Source organism: Phaseolus vulgaris, chromosome 11 (genome assembly GCF_000499845.2).
Source record: "Phaseolus vulgaris cultivar G19833 chromosome 11, P. vulgaris v2.0, whole genome shotgun sequence".
Classification (NCBI taxonomy): domain Eukaryota; kingdom Viridiplantae; phylum Streptophyta; class Magnoliopsida; order Fabales; family Fabaceae; genus Phaseolus; species Phaseolus vulgaris.
This window is the reverse complement of record NC_023749.2, coordinates 10,876,342-10,892,528: the sequence shown is the minus strand read 5'-3', so window position 1 is coordinate 10,892,528 and position 16,187 is coordinate 10,876,342. Positions and strand designations below refer to the sequence as shown.

The 16,187-nt window shown below is 35.0% G+C and overlaps 2 protein-coding genes across 3 annotated transcripts; one reads left to right on the top strand and one right to left on the bottom strand.

Annotated features, from left to right (window-relative positions):
* The first annotated feature begins 316 nt into the window (after positions 1-316).
* LOC137833201 (uncharacterized) lies at positions 317-3,038 on the top strand. The gene is made up of 3 exons (XM_068641565.1): positions 317-785; positions 1,713-1,736; positions 2,438-3,038. Exons 1-3 carry the CDS (start codon positions 584-586, stop codon positions 2,782-2,784), a joined length of 573 nt encoding a protein of 190 aa, XP_068497666.1. The 5' UTR covers positions 317-583; the 3' UTR covers positions 2,785-3,038.
* A 1,367-nt stretch (positions 3,039-4,405) lies between these two features.
* On the bottom strand, positions 4,406-9,511 carry LOC137829236 (condensin complex subunit 2). Of its 2 annotated transcripts, none has more exons than XM_068636038.1 (14): positions 9,128-9,511; positions 8,946-9,047; positions 8,386-8,503; positions 8,029-8,096; positions 7,893-7,953; positions 7,596-7,796; positions 7,221-7,510; positions 6,945-7,092; positions 6,594-6,850; positions 6,460-6,490; positions 5,950-6,095; positions 5,684-5,794; positions 5,096-5,364; positions 4,406-4,672 (listed from the first exon to the last, which is right to left on the bottom strand). In XM_068636038.1, exons 1-13 carry the CDS (start codon positions 9,383-9,385, stop codon positions 5,146-5,148), a joined length of 2,010 nt encoding a protein of 669 aa, XP_068492139.1. In that variant the 5' UTR covers positions 9,386-9,511; the 3' UTR covers positions 4,406-4,672; positions 5,096-5,145. The 2 variants fall into 2 exon arrangements, with proteins under 2 accessions (XP_068492139.1, XP_068492145.1); XM_068636044.1 differs by having other exon boundaries at positions 6,594-6,844; positions 9,128-9,509.
* Between the last annotated feature and the right edge of the window lie 6,676 nt (positions 9,512-16,187).

Below are 16,187 nucleotides of genomic sequence, written 5' to 3'. Positions count from 1 at the left end.
TATATATAAAAGAATATTGTTGGCTAAATTTAGAAATGAGATAAAGTCAAAGTTAATAAAAGAAAAAATCCTATTGTATAGTTTAATACAGAAAATTTAACAAAAGAAAGTTATTTCTTTAATTTTATTTTACATTTTTAATGTGTATACAAAGAAAAAGTTAGATAAATGTAGTTATATATTGCATTACAGAATATTTATTTTTAAATAATGAGATTATTTTTTTCTATAAAATGAATTTAAATTTACCAATATACATTTTTGTTAGAAATTTACATTCAACATTATATTTAAATTTCCAATTTATTTCTACAATAACGAAATCGAATAAATTGTGCAAGACTGTAACAGTGACGAAAATGAAATCTGTGATGGAGAAAATAAAAAACATTAAAAATGGAGAAAGAAAGGGGAAGACAAGAGGAAGCAGTGTCAACAACTTCTCAAACTCTCCACTTGGCATTGCCGACGGCCCCAAAGACACCGTCTTTACTTTCCATTACTCATTCCTTTTCTCTCACTAGATTTCTGTTATTACTGTCTTCCCTTGAGTTTGTGTGTGCCAAAGCACAGAGAGAGAAAGATGGCTATGGACCAATCAAAGGCTGTGGTGTTGAGAGTGAGTTTGGTGGTGGTGGCTCTCTGCATAGCAGGATACATAGTGGGTCCCCCTCTCTACTGGCATTTCGTTGAAGGTTTGGCTGCAGTGAGCCACTCTTCTCCTTCTACTTGTGCCCCCTGCGTCTGTGATTGCTCTTCTCAACCCATTCTTTCCATTCCCCAAGGTCTTTCTCTGTTCTCTTTCAGATCTGATTTCCTTAATTACACAATTACCCGTTTCATGATCTTGCTAAAAAAATCATCTTTTCTTAATTGGGCTGCCTTTGGATGAGTTTTTGAGATCTGGGCACTGATGGTATTTTTATTTATTTTTGTTTTTATTTTATTTGTGTAAAAAGTGGGTGTTAGTTCAATCGGGGAAGTTGAATCATGACTACTTCAACTGACTTAAGCAATTAATTCTTAAACTTGTGGTTCTGTTCTCCGGGATGAGTGATTTGATGAGACGACACTGTTGATAAAACTTGCTAAACGATGGTGCAGAGGGGTTTGCTTCTTTACCTCTGTTGTGCTAGGCTTTTTGTTTTTGCTTTGGACTTAAGTAGACCAGTGAAGAGTTAGAGGTTTCAAACTTTTACATGAAACGCTTGATGGGACTGGCTAGTACAGTTGTTAGAGCAATGGAAACGGTGGGGTTTTAAAATCTTGATGAATTGCTGACAATAATTTGCACTTGAACTTTCAAGTGAATGTTAGTGCCTAACAAGAAACCTGATCTACCTCTCCCGCTTCCTCTTTACACTTTACCATTGTTTTAAATTTGATATTAAGAATAAGTTATGAAGAAAGTAATTGTCAATTGAAGTTAAAAATTGCATCCATGTTGATCTGCACTTTCACTGTCAAATTTATGAAACTACTTAGAAACAACAGATGTGAAACTAAGTACCATAACCTTGGGTTGCTATTATTTCCTTCGGTTATCACTGATAAATCCACAATCATGTTAATTATAATCTCATTTTTTTCGTACTATGACAACTATTGTAGTTCCAATTGAGTGTCATCGTGGTTAATATAGTACTTCCTTGTCTTCATCTAATTGAAAATTGAGCATGTACTAATTTCAGTTTCTTTCTGTGTTTCTGCAGGGCTGAGCAACACTTCCTTTGGAGGTTGGTTTTGTCTCCTGGATGAACTACAGTGAATTATATAATAATCCATCCATTCTTGATATACTTTTTTCTGTGCAACACTGGTATAGTAGAACTGTTGGAGTTGAAGTAAATAATGTTAAGTAACTTTAAGCAGTAAGATAACTATTAGTTCTCCTCAGCGATCATAATTTAGGATCATAAATCTCATGCATCTTTCGTATGTTTTCCCTTTTGATTGTGAAAAGCGAAAAAAAAAAGTTAATTCTTGGCCTACTTTCATGTTTAAAACATCTGTTTATCTTGAACTAGGTCTACTTTAGCGCTTTTAGTTTATGTCACCCCAGTATTCATGTCATTTGCTACATACAGTTTTGGTACTTGTGTTGCAAAAGATTGCTGAGGCAACTTACAACCTATTGTGTTTAAATTAAGGTATCAAACTAAATGTCAATGTCAAAATCCTTCTTGTACTAAAATTTTCCTTAGATGTTGCTTTATGATTTGTTGCCCACTTTAAATATTATGAACAACAAATTTTAATCTTGTACTGGATAAGCCTCTGCTAGAAAACAACATGAAAACTCTATAGCAGAAGTTGTACTTCGCCAGCAGCAGCTGCTGCATTGTCACAAAACATACTATTTTCATTGATGCTTTTTTGTGGTTTGAACTATTATTAACAGCTGATCTTCCTTTTCTTGATTGGAACTATTATCCAGATTGTGCAAAGTCTGATCCAGAAGTGAGTAAAGACACCGAAAAGAATTTTGCAGAGCTATTGACAGAAGAACTGAAGCTGCGGGAGAACCAAGCCATGGAAAGTCAGCAACATGCTGACATGGCACTGCTTGAGGCAAAGAAGATTGCATCTCAGTATCAGAAGGAAGCTGACAAGTGTAATTCAGGGATGGAAACGTGCGAGGAGGCTAGGGAGAAGTCTGAGTTGGCATTAGTGGCGCAGAAGAAGCTCACTGCATTGTGGGAACTCAGAGCACGTCAGAAAGGGTGGAAAGAAGGGCTTGCCAAATCTCATGCACACTCTCAAGGGAAAGTGCAGAGTTCTTAGATACATGACAACATGGCCTCCATGGAGCTCAGTGGTTACATAATAGTTTTCAAGCAAATGGTTTTTGGATACTGATAATAGAAAAAGGCAAGTTATGGCTCTCACGTGTGTTTGTGAAAGTTCAAGTGTAACATACAAATGTTGTTGTATTTCTATCATTCATTTTTTTATATTCAATCCACGTGTATCATCGTTTAAAGCAAGAAATTGTAAAATGTTGTGATAAACTTCATAAAAATTATTTACTACTATCATTTTTGGTTTTTTTTTTTGCTTTAGTTTCGAACCAAGGTTCAGACTGTTGCTTCTTCGTCACGCCTGTTCAATTTTTGGCTTCATTCACAATGATAAAAGGACCATCAACTAAATTAATTTTGCTCGATCATTTTAAAGTATGGTTATTCAGCTCTTGAACCTTAATTTACCAAAGAATCTTTTTTTTTTCTTGCTACAATATATTTTGCACTTGTGTGAGTATTGAATAATGTTCAAAATGACTTTCCATAAATATTTTTAGTATACTGATGGTGTCCATAATGCAAGAGAGCACACTGATAAACAATAATTTTGAGAAGAAAAAATATATGAATAAGAAAAAAAAACTTTCATAAGTTAAAATTTTGAAAAAAAAAATTATAAAATGAACAAATTTAGTTTAATTTTCTTTTCATATTTTTCTCTCTTAAAAATTCATTTAAAGAAGTTTGTAAAAGAAGTCTTAATTTATATGAAGAAGACTATTTAAACTCTTTCTTAACCAATATATTATCTCAATAGATTAGTAATATAAGTATGTTAAGTGTATGTTATTATAATATTTAGGAAAAAATACTCAAGTTTGTTCAAGAAAAAAAATTGCTTGTTCTAGATTAATCGTAACATTTTAGGGTTTTGTCGAAAAATGGAAACATGCAACCCTGCGCCGAGGTACACATTTTGTCCAGAGATATACGGGATATAAATGCAAAGTGAAAACTCAACCTCATACCTCATTTAAGACCTTACTATTTTTACAGCTATGCCTTTTAAAATATTTTAAAAAATTAAATTTAAATATAATGTAATTCAAATTCAAAATGTGCTATAAATGAAAAACATGTGCAGTGTCATTAAAACTATACGAACTATAAACTAGCGAAATGATTATTCCATTTATAATTTTACTTTCCTTGCGAAACCCAGGTGAATTTGACAAATAATTAATCAAGTGAATCATCTATCTTAGTCTAATAAATAATACCGTGTAACATAAATTATTTGATTGAATTACATAAACATTTATTTACTTAAGAATTCAATATAAAGAGAGTATTGGGGGTATTGATCTTTAATAAAAAAAAAAATAGGCAGTAACTCTTAAAAATTATTTATTTTATTTTCAAAAGATTTTAGAATAGTTTATTTGAAAGTGTTCTTTTAATGGATTTTGATCCTCTACTCTTCACAATAAAAGGGAAAAGTTCTACTAAATCGATATTGATAATTTATTATGTTGAATAAAAACATGAGTTTTTATTTATTTATTCAGCAATAAACATGAGATTTAACTATTTTAATTAGCCATAAATGTGATTATTTGAGTTTGATAGTTAATAGAAAGTGAGGGAATAGGGAAGTGTAATTCAATAATCAGCAACTCATTGACCAATATATGACTTTATTTATACAATGCTGGTATTAGACACATGGGCGGGCTGGAGTGGAGAATAAATTAAGAGCGCTACATTGAGTTGCATACTTTCATGTGGGCAAAGACAAGATATCGTGATAGATCTCAAATTTTCTTACCCACCATAACCAATTAAAATTTGCAACCTCCAACCAGACTTCACAACTTGTTACTTCAATGCATTCTTGGACGTGTTTCACACCATTAACAAAGTCCCATCTGAAAATTATAACATAAATGCATGTTAGATGAATCAAAGCCAAAATTGATTATTCAGTTATATATGTAAAGGACATTGAAGTCCAACCTCTGGACTTATTTGATTTCAAGTTCTTTATCAAGGTTTTAGAGCCATGTCTGTTATCTCCAACCCTCAAATATTAACTACCATCCTAAAAAAATGCTTGAGAAAGTTCATAAGCGGATGTTTGTCAAAAAAAAAGGCGAAATGAAATAACTCAAATTAACCGAGCCAGGAAAGTTTAGTCAAAAGATTTTCGGTGAAATATTCAAAGGTAAAAAGAGCATTCCTAAAAAATGCGCTAATATTGGAACAAGCAAGAAAAACCAATGAAATTAACGTCCATTAATCTTATTTTGACAAAAGAACAGTACATAAAGCAAATAGTAAAGGCCACATACCAAAACAATTTTTGATACATGAGCTGAAGAATAATTGAGTGAAGAAGAATCTAAACTGTTCCCCTTAAAGAGTCAGCAACATGTGGAAGGCATATGGTAAGATCATCCAAGTTGGAGCAGTTTTGAATGCTCAATCCTTTCTCGTTTGCCAGATGCAATAGACATATGAAGCACAAGTGAGGAGAGATGTCACTAATGGTTGCAGCAGCATTGCATTCGCTAGGAAAGTTGGCCAATATATTCCTGAAAGATAAGGTATCTTTTTGTCCCTTTAGAATAAAGAGTCAAAAAAACAAATCAAAGTAAAAATTAGTACTTACAATTCAACCGCAAAGAGAAAAAAGTATTACATTGTTCATTTACTTAAACTTATAAAGTTAAGTAAAAAATATACAATGTTAGCAATGGAACAGAATCCTAAAAAGAAATTTCAAATAACACAATGTCTTTAAGAAGAAAACTCATCGTAACAAGCATTTTCGTTTTACTTAAAAACCCAAAAGGAAAAGGTTAATTTAAAAAATTATAACTAGAAAACAAATATTCTGAACTCGGCATTTTCAACGAAATGGTGGAATTTTGACATACCTGCAAAGGAAGTTTAACAGATTCTTGAACATGGTCCCAAATAGTAATTTTTAGTGCATGAACATCAACTTGTTTGGAAGTCTTGTCATACTGGACTTCAATTTTATTGACCTGTCATTTGAAAATATGCATATACATGAGTTATAACTGCAATATTTTCGATTGAAAATTAAAGATAAGGACTACGTGTAACTGTTCTCCTTTCAGCGCTTCATCTAACAAAATTATGCCAAGAGCAAGTGTGTAAATTGTTCACTAAAACCCACCTGGCGAGGTTGAGTAATGAGAGTGTTGGAGTCCTCCATGTCACTATGAAGATCACCTCCGTAGTCACCATAGTCATCCCCACCAACACTTCCATTGTCCCACGAAGGGAATGATTCATATTCATTGGATTGTTCTCTAGATCCATCTGAAAAAAACACTGGAAGTTAAAACACAACCTAGCAACAGCTGAAAATGTGCTAAAATGTATATTTTTTTAATATTCGTGCATATATAGAAAGAGATATAATCACACGGTACACCAAGTATGATGTTGGTGTAATTTAATAACATCTATCTCCAGAAATGTCATCAAATTACACCACGTCAAGCTTGGCAAAATGACAGTTTGATGTTTTAACTACTTTTTAAAAAATTATAATTTTATCAACTTAACAGTCTGATGAAATAGAATATTTTAACAAATTAGTATAGAATTTAAAAATTAAATCATACTTCACACACACACATTATAAATACTGAAATCACAAGTTTACAACTGCAAACTTTACCTGCGAACCTGTTTGCCCTCCTCCCGAGACACTAAAGAAAGCATAAAAAATCATCAGTATATAAAATAAACACCGTTCCATGCCTTCAGATTCATCAGTAGAACACTTTAAACCTCATAACTAAAAGAAACTACCTTCACATTAGACAGAAGAAATAACTTGACAAGATCCTCTGGATGATAGTGGCAGTCCTCGGGAAGTTTTGTATTGCAAGGCAATCTGCTTTCGGGGAGTAGTAATGATTTGGGATTCTTGGGAGTAGAAAATATATCTAGCATTTCTTTCTCAAGAGAATTTGTGAAATTTAATTCAACTTCAGCCTGTCTCTTACTCTTTGGCAGCCTACTTTTTATGATCGACCCATCTTCGGAAGTAGGATGAACCTCTGAGGCTACAATAAAGACTCTTAAAAAAATTACCATACTGGTTTCTAAAAAATATAAAAGTATTAAAATAAAATCTTTTATCTGGTATCCAAACCGCACCTTTGGATTTTCGATACTTCCAATGATCAGGGCCGGCCCAGGCGTTTTGTTTTGAATTAAAGCCCAGACTCAAAAATAAATATCCGTCGACATTGTCAAATCTGTCATCCATATCAGCGTCTGGGGACGGAAATGGCTCATCATTGTCCTGCAAGAACAATATATGGAATGATAGTAAAATAAGTACATCATTCAAGTATTAAATATTTAAACAATATTTTTAAAAGCCCATTCAAGACAGTCACATGAGTTTCTATGGTTGAAAACTACAAAAACCTGAGGGTAATTGGGAAAACTTGGATCATCATCATTATAGCCTACATCGGCAACAACCGTTTGGTCATCGTGATCGTCACTCCAGGTCATGCTGTTCCCATATTCTTCTCTGTCAAAACCACTTTCATTATTAAAAGAAGAGGCGTCAAGATCTTCAGCTGAATTCTTGTCGTGATGTTGAACATCAGTGGGCCTTCTGTTACTTTCATCAAATAGGCTTACTATAGTCCTCAGAGTTGGAGAAATTTCATCCTTAACACGCATGTCCAACACCATCTGCTCCATACAATCTACAGAACAAAGTAATTCCGCTCTGAATGTGCTATTTTTCATATGTAACGACAGTTTCACCATATTTTTTAAAAAGCAACACACCTTTGACAAAAGAAAGATCAATAGTATCTGAAATATCAGATTGATTTTGTTTTGCCATACACTTCGCGGGCACTTCTAGTGAATCAAAGAGCACCCTACATCCGCCATATACACCGAGATTATTCATTAAAAGACCCTTGGCTCCACCTTCATCAAATTTTGCTGTTGTCTGGCGATAGAGAGGATCCACGACAAATGCAGCTGAAAAAACACACAATAGTATACCCATATTCAGCACAACCTCGACTCCAAACCTCGTCAAACAAGTAACAGAAATAGATTAGGATTTGAGATCACCATCAAACTTCTTAACATTAAGTGCCTCGAAAGATGATTCCAATGTTGACAAAGGTGACAACTGCATGAAAAAACAACTGTTAAAATTAAGCAACGTGTTTAACCAGTCAAGGCCAGAAATCCATAGACCACAGACCTTTTTGCTTGTTTCTTTCCTGTTTTCTTCTTGTCCACTTTCAATATTAACACCATCCAGGCTAGTGTCTGACTGACATGATGGCATCATGGCTTAGCATTAGAACTAATTAAGAGCATAGTATTACAAAAATCAACAGTAAATGTACTGAACTCTGAATTAGAAATCATGCATGCAGGCATTCATTAATCATTAGTTAGTTAACAAGCATTTTTAGAATTAGAGCACTAGTCATACGATAAGGAAGCAAAACAATCCCACTTGAACTCCTACGACAAAGCAATCACCTAGGGAGTTCACTACAAAAGCAGATTTCATTTTTCAAAAAACAAAAACAAGAAAATGATGAGAGGGTACCTTGCTCGGCTTCTTGGCCTGCTCTATTCATCCCACCAAGAACTTTATATGCCTCAGAATGCACTGAATCTACTCTTAATGAATAAATTTTGACTCCAGCCTCAAGTGTGCAGCTTGCCTGCCCAAAAAAAAATTCCAATGAACATCTGCGTTCTACATAAACATAACTTTGCTTATAGTGTCTTTGCTGAGAGATTGGTAGCAGTTCTTTACTCTCGTAAGCTAATTTGAGCTATCCATAGACAAAGAAGAAAGCAACTCTTCTAAAATACTTGGTAACAAACAGGGTTTTAAATTGTGGTTTCCGTTACAATTTAGTCACAATCCTTGATGCTGCAGGAATTTGCAGATAAATATGGTCGCAAAAAAAAAACCATAAACCTTGACGTTGGGGACGAAATGGACGCCGCAGACCATTTTTTCGAAAACCTTGACAGTGGAATTTGAATAAAATTCAAGTTTAAATTTAAATATATCACACGTGACACAACACTATGCGATTAAACCCCATAAAACAAAAATCTCACAAATTATCAAACTGCATTTTAATCAGAACATACTTTTTGAAAATTAGTCTCCGCGTCATCTTCTTGCTCGCCCTTGATGATATCAGTAAGGTGATCAATCAGGTTCAACTCCCACGTATTTTTCTGATTAATTTTCTGCAGACACGAAAAAAAATAAAAACAAAAACAGAATAGTCTCTAATTAAAAAAAAAAAAAAAACTGTTTTAGGTTTTACGTTTTCGCTGGCGAGTTTGATGCAGTTTTGGAACAAATCGAGGATCTGCTGTTTGTTGAGGCAGGGATCCGAGTTGGCCTGAAGAGGTTGGCTGAACCCGAGGCTCTTTCGGCGGATGGCGGCGGCCCGAGCGGCTCGGGCCTCGGCGCGCTCGAGCTGGTCATTGTTGGAGCCCAAGAAGAAGTTAGCGGTGGGGGACTGGATACGGAACCTCTGCTTCTGACCCACCAAGGGGTTTGGGCTTAACGTTTCCGCCATGGAGTTTGCAGAGCGTTGTTAGGGTTTGATTCGGAAGTGAGAACGTCGGAATCAGAGACGCAGAGATTTGGGAGAAACGGAAATGTGATGGTTTCCCTCCAATTCTTTAATTTGAATTGATCACACACTCTACTTTTCCAACGTGTCTCAAATGTTATCTACAGTCTTTCATTTTTTTAAATAATTTTAAATTGTCAAAAATTTTAAACATATATAGAACATTTATAAAAGATATTTTAATAAATAGAGTGTACTTTAAATTTATAGGTTAAGCTGAAATACAATTTTGCTCTCTCAATTTAATTATTAATTTTAATTTAGCCTCTGGTTATAAAAAAATTTACTTCAACGTCTTAAAGTGAAAACGAGATCATTTAAGTACATGAGTAAATTTATCCATAAATTTTAAAAAATGCTCAAAATTAAACTTTTTATGCATAAATTAAAGAAGTTGTGCTTAAGTTCGTCATTTATATTTTTTATATTATCTTTTTCTTAACTTGTTAATATTGCAGTTTACCAAACCAACGTCATTTTTTTAATTTGAAACCATTCAGACACAACTTTATTTTTATGAATTAATATTTTTCTGAAAAATTGTTAATTACTGTTTAAATACGAGTGTTGATGAGATATATAGTATTTTAATATATAACATTTTTAGATGTTAAAAAATAAAAAATAATATAATGGTAATAAAATAACAATTAAGTGGAAGATTTATAAACTGAATAAACATAAAAATAAAATAAATTGTTAAATAATATATTACATATTTCTCGATTTTGACTAATTATTGAATATAGTTGTTTTGTTTTGATTAAAGAGGATTGAGAGAAAAATAATACAAAATGATATTGTTTGAAATGAAGAAAGAAAAATAAAAAAAATGAGTGAAAAGATTATAGATTATTTGATTGGTTAAATTGTATACTAATATATTTAAAATATAATTATTGAAATAAAAAATTTAAATAACTTAATGTAAAAGTAATTTTTAAAAATATAATTAATGTTCAAATAAAATTTAAATTAAAAATAATTTGTAAAGTATAATTTTAAAAATAATTTAAAATTATTTTAGAATAATTTAATGTATTATTTTATTATGAAGTGAACTTTAAGTTTAACTAAATCTTGTAAAACTGACATTCTCTGACGTCGATATCTTATAAGATTCGATGTAAGATTATATATTTATGGGTGGTCGTCTGATTAGCTTAACAAACTTTCGTTAAGATAAATTCTATATGACTTTCATATCATATTGAAAAACAAATTTTAAGTATAATTTAATCTTATAAAATCGATTTATGAGATGAGGTTTGCACTCATTTATATACTATATCTTTGGTTGATATGGAATCTTCAACACTATTTTAATATTTTTTTACTTTACTTTATTTATTTATATTAAAGACATGTTGCCACACTTCAAGGTTCATATATAGGTACTTCAACTGATATGTGAACATCCTTTAAAAACACATTGTTTTGGGAAGATACAGTTTTGGGAGCCCGTCGTGAATAAAATTAATGTTAGACTTAGCACATGAAAAGGGAGATTTTTGTCTATGGCAGAAAGATGTTGCTTAATCAAACCAGTCTTTACATCCATTACACTTTTCTACTTGTCTTTCTTTAAAGCTCTGTTCTTGGTTTGTAACAGAATTTCAAGTTGTTCCTGTCGGTTGACTTGATCACCTTTGTGCGTAGCTATGAACTGCGTTTCAAGGACTCCTTTGCTTTCGTTCCAATCTTCAGCCTTCGCCGCCGTGAATACCTGAAACAGAGAGACAAATGGGCGCCCTCGCGGCCGTTTGCACTCCGACGCTCAAGTCAGTTATGGCAGAAAACACCGTTGCACTTCCGCCTCAGAACACCACTAACACCGTGCTCAGAGAAATGCGTAACTCAAACTCCCTCGCTCTCAGTTCACTTGTGTGTAAAGTGTGGAAAACGTACCTTAGTCTGTTAGTAGCGAGACTTTATATACCTTTGTATGTGCTTCTGCCACGTGTCTTCCTCTGACTTAAGCCTATCTGTGGGTGCAGCCTTACGACACTGTAGCCCAAACTTAGGGAAATCCCAGTGTGTAAGGCCCCCCTCTCGGAGAGCGTCCTGCGCGGGAGGTGACTGCTTGGGTGCCAACTCATGCGCCCAAGCTCCTAGTCATTCGTCCTAGGAGTGTTTCCGCCTTCCTCACGTGCCATGCATGCAGATCACCCTCTGGGACGTGGCCCTCACGGGTCATCTCTGTCCCTGTGGGTCTCTAACGATGGTGCGTACTGCCGCGTTCCCACGCCTCATGCACAGATCCCTCTTGAGTTGGGTCTCTCCCTACTGGAACTGGGGGTGTTGCTTGGAAACCACCTTTCTCGTCTACTATCACTGTTTGGGGTACCGAGGCACGAGGCCTTCACGCCTCTACCGTGCCACCTCCTACTGTGTCGCCCCCTCCACGGTCATTCATATTCGTAGGTATCGGGGGTGACACCACTCAGGTACAAGCACATTCTTGGTCTGAACCCGGTCAACTCCCTTACTCACTTCATAGCGCCCTTGATGGGTCCCACCATGTTTGACTTTGGTCAACGCCCGAGGATGGGTCGGTACACAAGTATACAAAGGAGATTCCTTTGGGCTTGGGGCAGAGATAACAGGTTTATACCCTGGGTAAGTTGGGAGAATATTTGTAAACCCCTGGAAGAAGGTGGGTTAGGAATCAAAGATATCAGGAAATTTAACTATGCTCTAATGGCAAAATGGAAATGGAGGTTAATGAGCGACGAGAAGGGAAAGTGAAAAGATAATTTGGAGTCTAAATATATAGCGGAATCTGGTATTAACCACGCCCGGTTGAATAGTCAATCTTGGTGGTGGAGAGACTTAGCTAAAGTTTGCAAGGAGGGTGAGGGTGAAGGTTGGTTTCAAAAAGCTATAGCATGGAAAGCCAGATCTGGGGACCTAGTCAGATTTTGGGAGGATTTCTGGGTTGACAACAATAATCTCAAGAGTTTATATCCTATATTATATTCTTTGTCTCTGAATCAAGGGATGATGGCGGGTGAGACTGGTTTTTGGGATGATTATGGGTGGCATTGGCACTTAAAATGGAAGAGGGAGAGGTTCTAATGGTAGTCGGTTTTTGGAGGAAGAATTATTAACAATCTTGTCTATGAGTGTTATGTACAAGGACTCTAAGAATTATATTGCATGGAGAGGGGATTCCAAGGGGTTTTTTTTCTGTGAAATCAGCATATACCCTTTTGGCCAACCAAGGCATCAGATCAAGTAATGGTGTCTTTAGTCTACTTTGGAAGGCCAAAGCTTGTCCAAAAGTTCTAATCACTGTCTGGAGAATCCTTTTAAACAGAATACCAACTAGTCATAATCTTGTGACACGAGGAGTTGTAGTGAACTCCTCTTTATGCGCTTTTTGTAACTAGTCAGAAGAATCCTCCCAACATCTGTTCTTGGCTTGTATTTATGCACATCGTGTTTGGATTCTTTGCTTCAGATGGATAGGCATTTTGGGAGCCAAAAATAAGGATATTTGTAATCACTTTGTGAACTTTTATTTAGTTCATTTGTCTGAGAAACAGAATAAGGTGTGGAAGGGAGTGTGGGTGGCGATTGTACGTTGTATTTGGGAGCACATGAATAATGTGATCTTTAGACAAGGGGTTCCTGATTCTGAGGAAATCTTCCAAGCAACTCAACTTCTTTCTTGGTTGTGGTTGAAACACAGGGAAGACTCTTTTTTATATTCTTTCTACGATTGGCATCTGAATCCGAATCAGTGTCTCCTCTGTGTTCACTGAGTAAGATGGTAAAATGCGATAAAATACAGTGAGGGGGTGAAGCCTAAAACCTATTAAGGTCTGTCATGATGGTCTGTTTTGGTTTATAAGGGAACAATTTTGTCTTGGAATATGCAGGTCTTTAAGTGGATCGAGCCAATAGCTTTCACTCTTTCTTATGGGAAGTTATGGAAGTTACATATGGAGGCATGGTTATTTTTATACAGAGGAGTTATGGGAGGTCCAATGTATGCTATGGCAGCATCTATCAACACAAACCTCATGCTGGAATTATGTTTTCTATATGGGTGCCACAAGCCGATGGAGGCGCTGCTAACATAGTTCAGACTAAGGAAGCAAATAAAGGGTGATGTGAGTAAAGGTAACCACATGGACATGGAAGTGGTTTGGTAGCATGGTTTGAATACTTTGGCAATTCAATTGTTGTTTAAGTTATGTTGGTTCTGAATAGACCCAATGGGGAGGGAGGGAGTTTTTATACATTTTGTTGGTAGCTTGCTAAACTTTCAGTACCTATAAATTGTGCAATTTGGTGCTTCAAACTGAAGCAAAAACAAAGGAACCAGAGATCAATTTTGTCAATTTCAGTTGCAACATCATCTTGTAACTAGTTTAAGATTGTTGAATTAAGTGTTGGGAGCCCAGTTTTTTGCTAACAAACCAAATGGAAGAGATAATGAAGTGAAAGGGGCGACTGCAACAAATGGTTCCTCACGTGAGCCATCTGATGAAGATGATGAAGGAGGTAACTGTTAAAATATATGGCCTTAAACAAGAGGGGGGAGTGAATTGTTTATAAAAGATTTTCTAAGAATTTGAAGGTATAATGAAAGTCAATGAAGAATCACAGAGAAAGAAACTAAGGAAAGCAAAACACAAAGTTGTTTTAGTTGATTTCCAGAAAATCAATCGGTTGTTTTTGCAATTCAACCGGTTATTTTTTATCAACAGTTAATAAAAACAACTTAAAACATATATATGTAAGATCAGGGAAAGAGAGAATCACACAAACAGATTTATACTGCTTCACTCTTACACCAAGAGCTATATCCAATCCCCAAAAATCACTGGGTAATCAACTATGCAATCAAAACCAGATTACAAACACCACACACCAAAGTAGTGACCTTTAACCCCTCAAGAAACATTTGGCAAACCACACCAAAAGTGTTGGTCTTGAACACCTAAAGAACACACAACACTCCTTGGCAATAGAAATACAAAAATACAGTAATCAAGGAAGAAAGGAATAGAATACACCTTGGTATTACAAAGCTTAAAGTTCATAATACAACCCAATCCTATTCCACACACTTAAGAATGATCTAAAGCTCTTTCAAATCTTGGAAAAATTGTTTTTGATAAACTCTTTCTCTTACTCCAAGATTAGGAGCGTAAAACCACCTTTATATGAACCAACCAAGTGGTCAAAAACATTTAATAAAGGAGCCAAGGTAGTTAGGATCATTTAAAACATATTAAAACCACTTAACAAAATTATGTTAAGGTTTTCAGAAAAACAATCAGTTGTTTTGTCGAAACAATCAGTTGAATTGACTTGACAGCAAAGTCAAGCTTTTCAAAACCTTTTCAAAAACTACTAAGGTAAAACAACCTGTTGTTTCGAAATTTCAACCTACTGAAATTTCAACAGATTTTTATAAAACCCATTTTTTCAAAAGGTTAAAGATTAAAATGAACTTGGATCATCTTAAGGAGTGAATTAACAAGTTTCAAACAACTAGACAACACACACACACCCAGCAGCAAGGTCTTCAAGCTTTCCACTTGGATTTGAAGACATCAAAGCATCTTGTTCAACAATAACTATGAACGAAGCACAACTGTTGAGACTACGCATCTTAAAAGGAAGAATTTTATTAGACAGTCTGCAATAAGGTCCATAAGAAGAAAACAAGCCCATTTGGCTGACTTGGAGTGGCAAGTTAAACGACTAAGGCAGGAAAACTCACACTTATTCAACCAACTTAACGATGCAAGCCAACAATTTCGTGATGCTAATACCAATAATCGAGTGCTAAAATCAGATGTTGAAGCTTTAATAACTGAGGTAAAGTTAGTTGAGGAAATGGTGAGAAGGGGTACAATCACCCCTTTCAACAACCAGATTCTTCCAAGCCAGACTCAATTAAGCACCGGTTCAGTTCTCAACACCAATATGTCCACACAGACCTCCTGTTGGAATTATGCTTTCTATATGGGTGTCTCAAGCTAGTGGAGGCGCTGCTAACATAGTTCGGGCTAAGGAAGCATATAAAAGGTGATGTGGGTAAAGGTAACCACATGGACATGGAAGTGGTTTGGTAGCATGGTCTAAATACTTTGACAATTCAATTGTTGTTTAAGTTATGTTGGTCCTTAATAGACCCAATGGGGAGGGAGGGAGTTTTTATACATTTTGTTGGTAGCTTGCTAAACTTTCAGTACCTATAAATTGGACAATTTGGTGCTTCAAACTGAAGCAAAAACAAAGGAACCAGAGATCAATTTTGTCAATTTCAGCTGCAGCAGAATTGTCATTTTGGGGAACAATTTGGTAGTTGGTAAGGATTCAATGTTTGGCTCAGGGAACCCTGCAAAAGCTATACCCGAGTCAGAAGGACATGTGTGGACAACAAAGATTTTGTAACTAGTTTAAGATTGTTGAATTAAGTGGTGGGTCACTTAACTTTGTTTTGATTGTTGAATGCTTAAACTAGGAGTATGTGCTGCATAAGGGTTGAGATACCCCTAAAGTGTTTCTTTTTAATTTTATTAATTCATTGCTAATAAAAAAAACATTGTTGTACGACTCCATCTTATCATCATTTAATCATCCCTTATGGATTTTACATTTTATGTTTACCTTTCTTTCTTCATGGTATTCAAGTTTGTTAGAGACTCTTGGTTGCCTTTCCTAAACTGAAATTATTGTGCTTTAAGCTAAACATTTTACATTTTATATGTACATTTCCTTC

What these genes read in the sequence shown, in the direction of transcription:
- LOC137833201 (XM_068641565.1), top strand. Translation starts at nt 584, where the DNA reads ATGGCTATGGACCAATCAAAGGCTGTGGTGTTGAGAGTGAGTTTGGTG. An exon ending in CATTCTTTCCATTCCCCAAG is followed by an intron (nt 786 to 1,712) that starts GTCTTTCTCTGT and finishes GTGTTTCTGCAG; the next exon opens with GGCTGAGCAACACTTCCTTT. An exon ending in GAGCAACACTTCCTTTGGAG is followed by an intron (nt 1,737 to 2,437) that starts GTTGGTTTTGTC and finishes ACTATTATCCAG; the next exon opens with ATTGTGCAAAGTCTGATCCA.
- LOC137829236 (XM_068636038.1), bottom strand. Translation starts at nt 9,385, where the DNA reads ATGGCGGAAACGTTAAGCCCAAACCCCTTGGTGGGTCAGAAGCAGAGG. An exon ending in TCATTACTCAACCTCGCCAG is followed by an intron (nt 5,795 to 5,949) that starts GTGGGTTTTAGT and finishes TTCAAATGACAG; the next exon opens with GTCAATAAAATTGAAGTCCA. An exon ending in CTGTTAAACTTCCTTTGCAG is followed by an intron (nt 5,365 to 5,683) that starts GTATGTCAAAAT and finishes TTTATTCTAAAG; the next exon opens with GGACAAAAAGATACCTTATC.